The 16483-nt window shown below is 36.0% G+C and overlaps 1 protein-coding gene across 1 annotated transcript; it reads right to left on the reverse strand.

The window, feature by feature from the left end:
* Window positions 1–15370: 15370 nt before the first annotated feature.
* Window positions 15371–15959, reverse strand: LOC112708401 (uncharacterized). Its single transcript, XM_025760562.2, has one exon. The coding sequence runs from the start codon at window positions 15819–15821 to the stop codon at window positions 15612–15614; it is 210 nt and encodes a 69-aa protein (XP_025616347.1). The 5' UTR covers window positions 15822–15959; the 3' UTR covers window positions 15371–15611.
* Window positions 15960–16483: the final 524 nt, after the last annotated feature.

Consider the following 16483-nt stretch of genomic DNA (forward strand, 5'->3'; position numbering starts at 1 on the left):
GCCAGTTTAGAAGCTATACTTGCAACGAGGATTTATTTTGTGAAAATTCTAGACCGTGCAAGAATACAGTTTGTCAAAATGGCGCCGTTTCTGGGGAATTGCAAATGTGTGCCTTATTATTGGTTATTGTAAATATTTTCTTTTTATTAGTTTTTATTTTTATTTTTCTTTACTACTATGAATTCTCACCCCTTTTGCTATGAGTCTGGTTACACTTATGTTGCAGAAAGAGGAGATTACAATGAGAACATGCATCAAGGATGGAACAATCAAAGGTGGGAGGAGCCACAGGGATTTGATCAACCCTCTTGGCAACAGCCTCCGCCAACATACTATGACCAAGAGCCATTCCAAGAAGCATATCAAGATAATGACTATGGTGAGCGCTCTTTTGATTATCAACAACCACCACCATACGCCTATGAACCCCGTCCTCAATATAGCTTTGAATCACCATACTCACAAGCCCCTTTCCACCATTCACCTCCATATGACCCTAACCCGTATCCATCATACCAACCACCTTATGAGCCAAATGAACCATATATAGAACCACCCCCATTCCAACACAATTACTCTCATGAACCACCACCTTAATATACACCATCTTCTTATCATTATCAAGATAAACCACCTTCTTACCATGAACCCTTTCTCCCAACAAATAAACCCTCCTATCCACCCCAAACCTCCATGGAGAAAGAACTTACCGAACTAAACTCTGCTATACAAGCTCTCATCACCCAAATTGGACCACCAAATACCTTCAACAATCAACCCTCAAGCTCTAGTGCACTTCCTTTTCAACCACAGAATGATCTCTCCATCCCATCACCACCATCCATGGAAGAGCACCCACATCCATCAATCCAAGAGCAACATGATCCCAATGATGCTATTGACATAGAACAAAAGAGAAGGGATCATCTTCGCGAATCCATACTTCATAAGGAGCTATATGAGGCACTAAAGGTGAAGGTGGAAGAGACCTTTGCAGATGAAGGAGTAGTTGAAGGGAGTTTTCATAGAAAAGAAATAATCAAGGATGAGTACAATTTTATACTTACACAACTGGACAAAGCAGCAATTATTGAAAAGGAAAAAGTGGTTGTAGACTTAGGAGATGCTGAACCTCCATGGGAAGGTTAAGTCATAGAGCCTCCTTCCAAGACGTTTGAAATTGATGTTAAGGAGGGTGTACAACCTCCGAGGCATATCACAGTTCAAGACTTGGAAGAGGTTGATCAAGAGATGGAGATTCAAGAAGAAGAGGCACAACCTCCCATGCCCTTGGTGAGCAATGAATAAGAGATTGAATTGGAAGAAAGCTACCAAGAGGAAGAGGTTGATATTGAAGAAGCTTACAAAGATGTGGAAGTTGTCAAGGAAGAGCACAAGAGAGTGTAGCTTGCAAGTTCATTAGAGACACCTCTCCCAAGGCCATTACCGTCCAACACAACATTCAAGTAGGTAAAATTATTATCCTTGACCTTTACCTTCCCACTTGAATATGGGCTACTGGAGACGGATGGTCAACTTAGAGCTCTTTGTGGCATTAAGAATAAAAGGAAGATGGTTAGTGGTGGGAAACACAATCGTAGGTTCTTTGTGGTAGGAAGCTCACGGCTGAAGTATCATGGTTAGAAGAATACTAAATTGTATGGGTCTAGGAAGTTGTTTGGCTGCTTCAGTGAGAATTCAGACTACTTGCCACCCGGATGGAACAATATTACTCAACAAGAAGACGGGTGTAAAATCAAAGTTTGGGACCCCGGAATTCATTCTAGCAATCAATACTTTTGGGGCCTTGTCACTTGCTTCCACTTGCTTGAAGGCGTTATGCACCTAATCTGGGACCCCAGAGGTTACTGGAAGTACAAACATTGGTGGAGATTCCTGGATGAGTTCAAGCACAAGCCACCATAACAAGAGACTCACCAAATATCCAACTTAAGGACTTTAACTAAAAGTGCTAGGTGGGAGACAACCTACCATGGTATATTCTTTCCTTTTTATTCTTAGTTTTATTCTATTTTATTTTCATTTTTATTCATTCATAAATTTTGCATAAGCATCTGCATTCTGCATTTTTGCATTTAAAAAAAAATACGCACGGGACGCGTAAGCATCGCTGACGCGTCCGCATCACAAGTGTATTAGGAAGAAAAGAAAAGTGAACAGAGAGTCACACGAAAGCGTGGCTGGAGGGGTGCCTCAGGCACCAATACGCCCACGCGACCGTGTCGCTGACGCGTTTGTGTCGTTTGTGAAATAGCCTCCCCACGCGTCCGCGTCACCCACGCGAACGCATGGCCCTGTAAAATCGACGTAAATGGATGCATGGCAGAGAATTATGATGGAGTAGGGCTGGACTCGTGCTAGAAGCACAAGCCCTACCACGCGAACGCGTGCCTCACGCGTCCGCATCGTTTTTCAAAAATGGCCATTCACGCGATCGCGTCACCCACGCAAACGCGTCACCCATATTTTTGGCAAAATGAGTTTGAAACAGAGAGTTGCGCGAACGCGAGGCTGCACTCGCGCCAATCGCATAAATTAGGCCACGCGATCACAGGACCACGCGTCCGCGTCACCTGACCTTATCGTACACCACGCGACCGCGTCACTCACGCGTTCGCGTCGTCTGCGCCGCACAACTTATCCAGATCAACGCCAATTATCTTATTTTTTCTTTTCTAATCCTAATTTCTTTTATCTTTTCTTATTTCTTCTTTCTTTCTTACTTTATCTCTTTAACTTCTCATCCCTCTTCACTTCAATTCTATTTTACTTAATTTATTTGCATATTTCATTCATTGCATTTTAATTTTGTGCATATTTTTCTTTTTTTTCTAAATTTATTATTTTTCCATTGGTGTTACTTGTTCATATTCAACTGTTGCGTCTTTTCTGGTATTATTTTGGTACTCGGTGACTTGGTTGGGTACTATTATTTAAGTCAATGTTAATTTTTTTATGATACTTGTATTAATTTTGCATTGACATGAATTTATATTGTCTTTCATTACCCACACTCCTCTCATTTGTTGCAAATTTTGCACCACTGGTATGCCATGTGCTTCTATTATTTTCTCACTTGCATGTTGTAGCTACCATGTAATTGAGACCCTCATTATTTGGCATTAATCCACCCAGACTTTATTTATTTTCTTATCTTTATTTCTGGGTTACTTTTTCTTCTTTTTCCTCTTCTTTCAGGCTGGCCACCGAGAAAGGGAAAAAGAAACTTTTATATGGGGTAACAGACAAGTCCATCTGCACAATCTCTAGAAAAAAGCATCAGTTGTAGCAGCCCCTTCCACCTGCATATCACTTCTCGGTGCAATCTTTAAGTGTGGGGAGGTCGATACCGATCTCCATGGGTTAGTTATATTCTTCTCAACACCAATGTTTTATTTTATTTAGTACATTGTTGCATTTGCATGTTGCATTGCATGTTTGTTTGATTTTATGCATTTAGCTACTGCTTGGTTAAAGTAGTGAGTTTCTTTTTAAGACCCTATTTTTGAAAAAAAAATTCACTAATTTAAATCAAAACTTTTGTGTTAAATTTGTTTGGAAGTTGTATTTGGAACATAGTTTAAAAAGCTAAGAACACACAATCCGTAAGATTTTGAGCTTATTTACATGGTTACATTATTTAACTATAAATTTTTATTCTTGTGTATTTTCTTCCCTATGATTGCAATCTTTGCTTTATTCTATTCTATATGTCCATTGTTTAGTATATTTACATGCTTGCATATGATTGAGATCATATTTGATTATTAACTCACTTATCCCAAATAAGCCTACCCTTTAAATCACCCTTGTCAGCCACTTTGAACCTTTTAATCCCCATTTGTTCTATATTTTACCACATCACTAGTCTTAAGCGGAAAAACAAATTAAATACCCCAAATTGAATCTTTGGTTAGCTTAAGATAGAGATTGTGTATCAATTAAGTGTGGAAAACTGTGGAAACTTGGGTTGATAGGAAAGTGTTGAATTTTATTGATAAAATATTAGGAATTTGGGTACCTACTCATGTGAGACTAGAAAAAAAATTAAAAATCCATGTGCATTGATAAGTTATGTTTCAGATAAAAAAAATAATAAGTAAGTGAATAAGGGGATAAAATTACCCCAATGTTAAGCTTTAATAAAGATCAATACACATGTGATAAAAGTAAAGAAATATAAAAAATTTGGTACATGAGTATGGAAATTATACAAAAGTGAGAATTATGGGTAGCTAGGTGTGATTTTTAGAATCACATAGACTATGTGTGTATGGTAGGTGAAAGCTTAGGTTAGTCAAAGATTCATATTATAGCTCACTTGGCCACACATATATCCTCACCCTTACCTTAGCCCCATTATAACCCTGAAAAGACCTCATGATGTTTGCATTGGTATACTAAATAGTTGTTGATTGGTTAGATGAAGAACAAAGTTTAGAAAGCATGATTAGAGAAGAGTAGAGTGATTGACCCTAGACACTTGAGAGTTAGAGTGATATACACTGCCAGTAAGGGTTCAGTGCTTGATTCTATGTTCCCTGCTTTCATGAGCTATCTTCTTACAAGTTTACTTGTTTTCACTGTATAATTTGAATTAGTGGAATTTGGTTTGTATTTGTCATGGAGAACTTGTTTGCTTTTAAACCAAGTAGATAGAGATGTCTTAGCATGTAGTTGCATTCACATTCATAGGTTGCATTGCATGAGTCTTGCTTTTTCCCTACTCATTTATTTCATCTCCTTAAGCTAAGCATGAGGACATGCTAATGTTTAAGTGTGTGGAGGTTGATAAACCACTATTTTATGTTTTATATTGTGTTTAATTGAGTGGTTTTTATCAAATTCTTGCCCACTTATTCATATGATTTGCATGACTTTACAATTCCTTCCTAGTTTAGTTCTATGGTTGAAAACTTACTTCCTAGAGATATTTTAATTATGTATTTTAATTTCCCTTTATACCATTCGATGTTGTGATCCGTGTGTTAAGTGTTTCAGGCTTCATAGGCCAGGAATGGCTTAGAGAATAGAGAGGATGCTTGCAAAAATGGAAGGAACACAAGAAACCAAGGAGATAACCAGCAAACACCGACGCGGACGCATGGCTCACGCGACCGCGCAAAATAGAGAAAATCGCAATGACGTGAGCGCGTACCTTATGCGTACGTGTGGATTGGAGTTCGCGCAACGTCCCGAGCGCGTGCCTAACGCACACGCGTAAAGAGGAGAATCGTCAAACGGCACGTACGCGTGACCGACGCGTATGCGTGACATGCGCGATCTGCAGAAAATTCAGGAAACGCTGAGGATGATTTTGGGCCGCGTTTTGACCCAGTTTTCGGCCCAAAAACACAGAATAAAGCCAGGAAACATGCAGAGACTCAATTCATACGGAGCATAAGCTGATAATTCATAATTTTAGGATTAGATGTAGTTTTTAGAGAGAGGGACCCTCTCCTTTCTCTTAGGATTATGATTAGGATTAGGATTAGGATTTAGGATTTCTATTAGGATTAGACTATGATTTCTTCGTTCCAGGTTCAATGTTCCTTTACTTTGGTTTCTCTTCTATTTTTATTTATTCTATTACTTGATTTATGAATTCTCATGTTTAATTTGATTTTCTATTTATTGCAATTTGAGGTATTTCATATTTATGATTTTAATTTAGCTTTTTACACCCTTTGGCCTTGGTTGAGTAATTAGTAACACTTGAATTATCAAACTCAGTTGTTGATTGAAATTGGAATTTCTTGCTGATTAGTTTGTACTCCAATAACTCTAGTCTTTCCATAGGAGTTGACTAGGTCTTGCGGATCAAATTAATTAGTCCGTTTGACTTTTCTTTATTTAGTAAGGGCTAACTAAAGTGGGAGTAGAGTCCAATTCTCATCACACCTGATAAGGATAACTAGGATAGGACTTCAATTTCTTATACCTTGCCAAGAGATTTTATAATTATTAATTTATTTTTCTTGCCATTTAAATAACCTGTTCCTTATTTTAAAAACCCAAAATTATACTGTTTTCTTAACCAATAATAAAACACACCTCCCTGCAATTCTTTGAGAAGACGACCCAAGGTTTAAATACTTCGGTTATTAATTTTATTGGGTTTTGTTACTTGTGACAACCAAACTTTTGTACGAAAGGGATTCCTTGCTGATTTAGAAGCTATACTTGCAACGAAAATTTATTTTGTGAAAATTCTAGATCGTGCAGGAATACAGTTCGTCAAGGGGGCAACACAAGCTCGGCAAGGAAACGCTCTTACTGAGCCATGTTATCAATCGAAGCCAGTCCGAACAATCCTCAAACACCTCTACAGTATCTCCAGATGACCTTTCAAGATTCCGACATCAATACAACTACAACAAATCTGGATGATCCTGTGGTAATCTCCATCAAACTTGGAGATCTCCTGGTCAACAAGGTACTACTTGACCCGGGGAGTAGATCCGACGTTCTTTTCTATTCCACTTTCCAAAAGATGAAATTAAGCAACAACATGCTACAACCTTCCACTGGAGACCTGGTCAATTTTTCAGGTGAAAGAGTCTCAGTATTGAGATCTGTGTGGTTACAAACCACACTCGGTGAGGTTCTCTTATTAAAAACTTCAGATATTCAATATTTAGTAGTTGACTATCTTAGGCCTTCAAATATGATTGTTGGCCGACCTCTTTTGAATAAGTTCGGTGCTATTGTTTCTACGATTCATCTCTGTGTTAAGTTCCCTTTGCAAAATGAAACTATTGCAACAATTCACAGTGACCCACGTGAAGCCAGACAATGTACAACAATAGCCTTAAAAGACCCAACCGAAGTATACATTCACATGTCCACACCATTAGCAATCAAAATGGACATCATCGATCAAACAAACAAATTGCCGATCTATATCTGATAATCCTATCCTTTCAAGTATATCTTTATCGAATATAAACAACAAAATGACTCAGGTCAATCAATAATATAGAAATACATTTCCTATCTGCATTACTTGCAATTTTTGCAAAACCCCAAAACCATCATTTATCTTTATGAACCACAATTCACAATCTGTGGATTATCAATCCATCCTAAATGTTCAAACTTAGATTCCACACCTACAATTTTAAATAGCATCTCTGTAGAGATGACTAACTACACAAACATCACTATCGTACAAAATAACTGCCAAAAACAATTCCAATAAGCAATCACATCAATTATGTCATAAGCAATAATATCCATTGGGAACACACATCTTCTTTAATGCGTGTTTAACTCCTTCTCTCTCCTACTAATACGATTATTTTCTAATAAATTAACTTTTTAATAAAGCACCTTGAACTGGGGCTCCAAGGACACACTCAACGGCCGAGTTATAAACTCACTTAACGACCGATTTATGATTCATTAAAAGCTCAACCTGCTTCATTAAAACGTATTCCCAAGCTAAGCTTGGGGGCTATGATATGGCTGTTACAAATCCGATGTCATAACTCGGATTTATGCACCATAACTCGGCACTTTATGCTATAAGTCGGCGTTATACGTTACAACCTGGAATAAAAATGTCCAACTAGACATTATCACTTATTAAAACCTAATGACTGCTCTTCAACGCAGATGACCAACAGAAGGTAACCGACATATCCTACTCCACCTATAAAGGTATGATATTTTATTCTCGAAGGACACATTGAGTTCATAGTACTAACTTAAATATCGGAGTGCCTTTTACAGGTACACTCCCCCTCTGTTCATATTCTCTGTGACGTGACATCCCTCTAGACGAAGAGCTTGGACCATCCCAGCTTACAGCTCGGCACTGAAGGATAAAGCACGACGTTAAAGGCTAAAGCTCGGCATCGACTCCCGTAGCCGAGGTTACGTCCAAGTTATTCACACAAGAACATGTATCTTTCTTGATATCCTTTCATTAATATCTTTTTAAAAAATTAAAAAAATATAGCTATAAAACTATCATCCCCTAATATTAAATATGGATTGATAGAAAATACTGTCTTTTTATTTTTGTATCTATAACCGGCCTTATGAGAGACCTATTAATTGAACTAGTAATTTTCTTTTTCGAAGTTTTTAATTCAGCAGAAACATCATCTAGATTCTTAAAAGTAAAAAGACGCTCAAAATAGTGCTGAGCTTGTTCTGTTATGCCAGTGAGAGTAGTGTGCATTTTTCCCATTTCATCCTTTAATTTTACCAACCTATTCTTTCTTATTCTTGCTTTAGTTTTGGAATGAAAAAACTTAGTATTTTAGTCACCCCACTTCAACTATTGCATTCTAATTTTTTCCTTCTAATACCTCTCTTCATTCACATAAGCTTTAGTTAACTCTTCCTCCAAAATCAGTGTTAATCATCAATGGACAATGATCTAAACCCTGATCTAATAAATGCAACACACTAGCATTTGAAAATTCCAACCTCCAGACACTTGAAACCGGATATCTATAAATTCTTTCTCAAATCAAACCACTTCCAAACTATCTATTACACTATGTTAATTTTCTCCCTTCATAATCCAAGTCCACCAATCCACCAATATTAAAAAAATTGTTAAATTTTTTTATAAAAGTGGCAGATTTCATCCTTCCTTTCTTTCTCATGATAGGTCAGAATAGCACTGAAATCACTTACCACTATATAATGTTGTTCTACTACAGTTATAAGCTACAATAGCCTTGCAATTCGTTCTTCATAATGTCGTTCCACACTGTGTAAATGAACTACGAAAATAGCCAAAAGGATGAGACCAATTCGGATCTGTCCACTTGAATTGGCTAAAGAAACTCTCATCTCTTTCCACTGTTATAGTCATAACATTTTTTCATGCCAAAGTCAAACCACTCACCAGCCCTAATCGACTAACACAATGAATATTATCAAAGTTCACTTTCTAACATTCTCTAGTAACTAATGAAATATTGTTTTTAGATCCCCTAAGAAATAATACATTGGGAGAATGAGATTTATAAATCTCTTGTATAGTGTGAACTATCAAGAATTTTCTCAAATCCTGACAGTTTCACGCCATTATCTTCATAAATCTTGGGGTGTTAATTTTGGGTTGGCACCCTCCCCATCAGCATGTTCTCCTCATCAATACATTGTTTCTTAGTCAAGAGATCTCCTTCAACCTCCATATTCCTCCTCTTCTCTCCACTTATTGTTTTCGTCCTCCCTACATTTGTTCTGGCCAATTTTTCAGTTACAACTCTATAATTTTTCTGCTTCAAATCATTTGATTGTCCAAAACAAAAAATTGTATTTTCTGTAGCTATCATTTCCTTCACTGTCCTCCTTTTGTATTGACCATTGATAGTGATGTCCATCACATCATTATCATCTAAGTCATTCAAGTTACCCCACCGATTTCCTGCTGATTGTATTTCCTGTGAAAAAATTGCAGCTGATTTTTATCAGATTGTTCTTGTAATAGCCTTTTCACCGAGCTCTCCTCTGTTACTCCCCTTATTTCCTCTATTCTCCTTCACAGATAAATTAGCCACACTCTTGAGCAAGTTAACGGATTTTTTTTAAAAATTAAATAATTATATAATTTACTGATATACATAAACGGCAGAATAATTACTTAAATAAACAACATACCACATCTTGAGTACTGTAAGCCCAACGTAAATATGGACATATCTCAGGTACTAAGATCCCGAACTATGATGTGTGGAGAATCTGACATATCTAAGAAGGTGTATTTGAGATACGTTATAGGCTGAGATACGGGTACTGAGTACCCGAGATACAGTCAGTACAGGAATTAGAGTCGCAACACCCGAGATACATGCGGAAACAATTTCAGATAAATTTTAAATTAGATCAAATTCAAAAATAATTTTAAATTGATATTTTTAAATAAAAATTAATTAAATTGATAAATAAAAATTAAATAAATATTATTTAAATAATAATAAATTATACTAATTTTAAAAATATTAAAATTAGTAAATAGTTAAAATTTGAATCATTGAACTAATTTAACTTTTAACTGCCTACTAATTTTAATATTTTAAAATTAGTATAATTTTTGTTATTATTTAAATAGTATTTATTTAATTTTTAATCAATTTAATTAATTTTTATTTAAAAATATTAATTTAAAATTATTTTTAAATTTAATCTAATTTAAAATTTATCTGTAATTATATTTGTACATATCTTGAATGCTGTGATCCAATTTTGATGTTTAATTGTACCTCAGATATTGAGATTTTAATTAATTTTTAAAAGCATCTCAAATATTCATTATTTTGATTAGATTTTTGTTGCGTTATAACGTGGAATTTTAATATCCGAGATACCGCTATAATTTAGTTATCCTTATAATATCCGAGATAACGTTATGTATTTAACTAAATATTCTATATTTTATATATTTTTTGTAAATTTTAAATTTATTTAATTTAAATAAAAAAATCCTATAGCTAACTCGGCATACGAGAACTAAACATTTTAAAAAGGAAATAAAACTATACAAGTGAAAGAAAGCGTATCCATAGTTTTTCTTTTCCTGTCACAGAGAGCGTATTCATAATTCAATCATCAATGTACGTGTTAAATTACGAAAAGTAATTGAAAACAAAAAATTTTAGCCGACAAATGTCAAAATTTATTATTTTATTTAATATATCATATAATAAATAAATATTAAATAAAATAAATTAATTTTTTATTTTTTTTAATATTACTGTAAACCTAATATATAAGCCATATATAATTGCTTTGAGGTTGGAACGTAGGCTGAGTATGAGTAAATTTTTATAGTACTTCTTAAAATTTATTAAATTATTTAATTTGGTCTTTGAGCTTTTAATTTTATTATAATGGTAAATGTTCCTCCACTCGTATATTTGGAGAATCAGGTTGGATTGTTGCTGGAGTAAAGACGTGAAGGAGTCATGACCTGAGTGTGAGTTGGGACGATGGAGTCAAGTTGTGACGTTAACTAGACGGTAGGTGAGGCCATCTGTTAGATTCCGATGCTCAAGTTAGGATCCGTACAAAAAAGTGGCTAATTAGGGTTAGAAAGGGTGACGTACCTCTAGGGAGGGGTAGGTCCCTCCTCCTTTATATTTCGTACTCGTGTGGGCCGTTTATGATCAGACCCATCGTTTTGGAAGCTTCCGTTAGCTATCCAGGTTCCCGGGAGAATGGGAGGTATTATGCGGGTCGCCCCGAATGTTGAGCGGGCCAAGTCGGCGGGTCGGTGATCCGTGGCTGGATCCGGATTCTTAATGGGCTGGGCAGGAACAATTCCCCTAACACGTCGACCGTGAGACCAAAACTTCATAGTTGGCGCGTTCGAGCTACTCGCGCTCGCCTTGGTCGAATCTTTTACAGATCGGGAGCCCACTGGTTGGGTCCGCGTCTTCTATGCGCGTGAGTTGCTCCTCTCGTGGCTTGAGATATCGCTTGGGTTTCTGTACTGAGAGCATTTAATGCTCTATATGACAGATTTGAAAACCAAGAGAAAAGGCCATTGTGCCCCTGCCTTTTCGCGCTCCTTTTGACAGTTATCATTATGTATCCCTTTGCTTTTATCTCCTACATTCCTCCCTTGCTAATTTCTTTTTGCCACTCTGCACCCTTTCCTTATCTACGTCTCTGTTCGCGATTTGGTGCAAGATTTGCTTCACTCCTCCCATTTGCACCTTCCATTTGCTTCTCTTTTACAAATTCTGCTGCATTTCTCTTCGTAAGCATTTATCCTTTTTCTTTATGTCTATCGTTTTTGCTTTTTTATTGATCAATGCGTGAAGTTCCTTGTTTTGATTTACACTAGATAGATTGAGATAACATCGATTAGATAGTTCGTAGGGAGGTACCATTAGGAGTTTGCTTTTTGGAGTAGTCTTCAGATTAGTGCAAATGACGTAGAATAGTTGGAGCAGTAGGATGCAGTTTCGTTTTTTCATCTTCCTCCATGTTTCCGATCTCTCAAGTTAAATTTAAGTGGTGCCTCCACTGTAGGTATGGCTCAGCCACCGCCGACACCAAACATTATTGATCGCTACATCTAGATCACCTTGGATGTCAAGGACACGGCTTCCCGGGTAACCCGAGAAGAGTTACAGGCGCTTCGTGACTCCGGGTCCTTCTGCGGAGGGGGGCCAGAAGAAGCGAATTATCAAGTTTTTATCCCAGACGAACGAGAGCATGTCTATCATAAGAACATGGCGACCCCCCGAGTGACCGACTGGCTGTGGGTGTACAAGCTTACGTTCACCTCGTTAGGCGTTCGACTTTCCTTTTCTCCTTTCGTCATGTCTTTATTAAACCGCTGTGACGTTGCTCCGTCTCAACGTCACTCGAACAGTTGGGCCGCCATCCGCTGTTTTGAGATGTTGTGCGAGTATTTAGAGCTTCCGGCCTCCATCAACGTGTTCCTCTATCTCTTCTTGCTAATGAACCCCTCTCGGGAGGGTAAGACAAAGAAGGGATATATTTCTTTTCGAGCCGTTTAGGGCCACAAGATCTTTGAACTTTTCGAGGACTCTTTTCACAGCTTTAAAAGCACTTTCTTTAAAGTTAGGCACTTAGGCCGGTTCAGAGCCATCATCCCTTTTGGCTGACCCTGGAAGGGAAAAGACGAATCCCGACCTATTGGAGTTTTGGGGCTGATTTTGATTATATGATAAAGGTGACTTATGAGGGATTGAGTGAAAAGGACTTCCGAATAGCCGACATTTTGTTGCCGATCTTTGGCACTAGAAATTTTAACCCTCATATGGTGATGGGGGATCGGGATATTGGTCAAGCCCACGTTGATAAGCTATCTTTCTTCCACTTCCTTGGTTAATTTTGCCGTCGTTTTTAATTCCTGGTTTCCTGACTTCTTTACTTGTGTGTTATCCCCTGCAGTTTCTATGGCTGATGAAAAGACTACCATGACGGAGTTGATGTCCCACTTCCTTTCTGCTGATGACAGTGAAGACGACTCCTCGGCGACCCACTCGGGGGTCCTGCTGCTGTCGTCGAAGAGGGAAATGACCAGGCCATTGTCAGTGAGCAGGGGGAGTCACAGCCCTCCACCGATGCCCCACCCAAGAACCCTCCGGTGGACCATGCCGCCGATGAGACGATTCATGAAGAGGAAGGAGGGCCCGAGGACGATCGTGACCTGATCATTGTGACCAACCCCAAAAAGCGAAAGGGACTTGCTGGACACTTCATCAACTCCCAGCTTCTTCCGGGTATAGAGGAATTCTTTCGGGAGGAGGACCTTGCCGCCCAGGTGAGGTAGACATACTGCAGTCTCCTCCGAGCTGCAGCTATCGCTAGGAAAGTGGAGCCCGTCCTGGCCCAATGTCAAGTTTTGGAGGAAAAACTTCAGGCTTCTCAGAATGATATTACCAACTTGAAAGCCCAGGAAGAGTACCTAAAAACCTAGCTTGACGAGAAAGAGAAGAAGGCACAAGAAGATGCTACGGAGATTGACAAGTTGGTGGAACGCAATCTCTCCCTCTCTAAGGACTTGAACACTGCGCAAGGCTGCTAAGGCTAAGGCTAAAGAACTGGATGGGAAGCTTGCCGAGGCCACGAGGTCGGCCGAGGTTGCCCGGCAAGAGGCCGCCTCTCTGAAGAAGAAGAACAAAGACCTTGTGAGGATGCCCGGAAGGTCGTCAAAGTCACCTAAAATGGCATCAAGACCCAAATTGCTATCCTCGCTCCCGATCTTGATACTTCATAGGTTGGGGCCTTCAGGATGGTCCATGATGAAAAGATATTATAGTTCTAGATATTATAGTGGTTTAAATTTTTTTTTTGGTGTTGACTCAAGTTTTTGTAATCTAAACATTATAATATTAAAAAAATTTCAAGTGTACTGAAAACACTAGTATTCTAATTATTTTAACCGTTGATCTGAATTATAAAAATATATAATATATATTAATTAAAATCAATGGTTAAAACAACTAAAATACTAGTATTTTCGATACATTTAAAACTCTTTCTATAATATTATCACATCAATTAGTCATTAAAATACTCCAATATAATAAAATAATAAATAATAGTCACATCAAATAATAATCACATCAACAGTAAAAAAAATTTCAAAATCTATTATAGTGTTGGAAATTAGATATAAGAGATTATTATAATAAAATTAAAATTTTAAAAACCAAATTAAAAAATAAGTAAATCTCAATGATCCCTATAAAATTTTACTTATTAAATACAGAATATAAGTGAACAAAATGCATTATATATGTACAAATATTTTACTACAATAATTTTATTATCAAAAATATTATTTATATACAAAATTAATTACTAAAATTAATTATTTAATATTTATATATAAATATATATTATTTAATTTATTTTTAATGTATATTCTATACTAATAGTTAATTTATAATACGCTTGACTATTAACACAGTTGTTACTCATGATTGGAGAAAAGAAGCAGCTGTACGATATTTATATTTGCAACGACCAACGCTATATAGCTTGTAAATTGTAATAACTCTGTAATCAATTAATAGTTTAATACACCGTACTGTAACCCCAGTTGTTGAAGATGCCAGCCACCGGTGCCCCGCCCCAACTTGACTACTTCACGTCTTCACCCGCTAGTTGCCCCTTCATTATCCACCGTCCACACCCTTATTTCAACATCATCATTAATGGTCATGTTCATTTATATTTTAAGTGCATATTTTTAACGTATCTAAAGTTCTAAACATATTTGACTAAAATTGAAAAATTATTTTTTATATATTTTAATATATTAAAATTTTAATTATTATACACTTTTATTAACATTAATGTTTAAGATATATTTAGCTAAATCTTTAATTAATTAAGTATACTCAATAAATTTAAAGGCATATATTACGGTTATTAATAAAATAAAAAATTAAAGTTTCAATATATTTAAAAAAATATAAATGTAAGAAATTTTCACAAAAATAATCATAATATACATCCTTTTAACATACATGATAACTAACTCATAAAATGAATAGAGAGAAAAAGAAGAAATTATATATTCTAAACTGAGAGCCACGTGAAATTCAAAAATATGTCCATTGGTTAAAATTATAGAAAATAATCAACAGCCTAAACTAAAGAAAAAATAAGGTCACAATTAGTGTGTGTTTCCTTTTGAAAAAGTGTAGGTAGATAATGAAAATATTAAATAATATAAATAATGATTTAGGTAAATAATTTAGAAATATAATATATTTTTATTTTATTAGTAATTATTCATGTTGTTCACAAAAATCATTAGTTATCTAATATAATCCTTTTTTTTATCTGAGTTGATAGTTAAAAATTATTAGATATAAATTTAATTCAAAATGTTAAATTATGTAACTATTTTTAACTATTAATTAAAAAAACATAAAAGTACAGTTGTAATTTCTAGGTGCTGGTGTTATTACAATCTCTTGAAGAAAATATAAGAACAAGCTAAGAATGCTAAGCATGAAAAGCGTAGGCAAATACACTTCAAGATCAGAAATCAGAAATTAAACTAGCTAGGTATAAAAGTGTATGTATACATGTATGTATGTATGTGTTTGTAGTTTTGATGAGAAAGATGGTCATCAGTGATGATAAGAACGAAGAATAGCACCGCAGAAAGTGCAGACAATGGCCCTCCAAGATTTGCAGTAGAAGGGAACAAAGCAGAACCTGGTGGCCGTCTTCATGTCAGCCACGCTGGCTCCTCCACCGCACCGCGAGCACGTCCCCGCTGCTGGCTTGCTCCGCCGCACCTCCTTCCTCTGGTCCACCAGAAAACAGAAACACACCATCCTCGCAGATAGAAAGGCTTGATTGGTTCAAAGTATATAAATAATAACGTGTTCGTATCAGTTTGTAGCAACTAGGAAACTGCGTGCGTCGCTGTTTTTATTCACAAATTGCTCACAAGTGCCTCTGCTTCAACTTTAATGTAGTACAATCCCCTTTTATATCCATGCATTCTACAAGAAAAATAATAAATAAAATAAACAGAAAGTCTAGAGCCAAGCACTTTTTTTTTTAATTTGATCAACACTTAACTATAAAAAAAAATGAGTGATCTTATATTATTAAATGTAATCTCACACCATTAATAATATTATTGATGGCCAATTAATGGTTACAAAATACAAAACTTATTGTTCTCTAACACTCTTCATAAATAAATACTATTTATAGGCAAAAATTATTTTTTAGGATGGTAAAAAATTAAGTATAATTAATTTTAAATGAAATTGATAGTTAAGAGTAGTTAGATAATTTTACAGATTTAATTAAATTGTTATCTAATAACTATCATCTATTAATTTTACGTAAAATTAATTGTATTTGAGTTTTTATTTATATTTATATATAAATACACATATAATTTGATCATTAATTTTAATGACCGGCTTTGTTGTACATTTAATACAGTTGAAATAACGACTGTATTATGTATACACTAAAATCA

Source organism: Arachis hypogaea, chromosome 8 (genome assembly GCF_003086295.3).
Source record: "Arachis hypogaea cultivar Tifrunner chromosome 8, arahy.Tifrunner.gnm2.J5K5, whole genome shotgun sequence".
NCBI classification, from domain to species: Eukaryota; Viridiplantae; Streptophyta; class Magnoliopsida; order Fabales; family Fabaceae; genus Arachis; species Arachis hypogaea.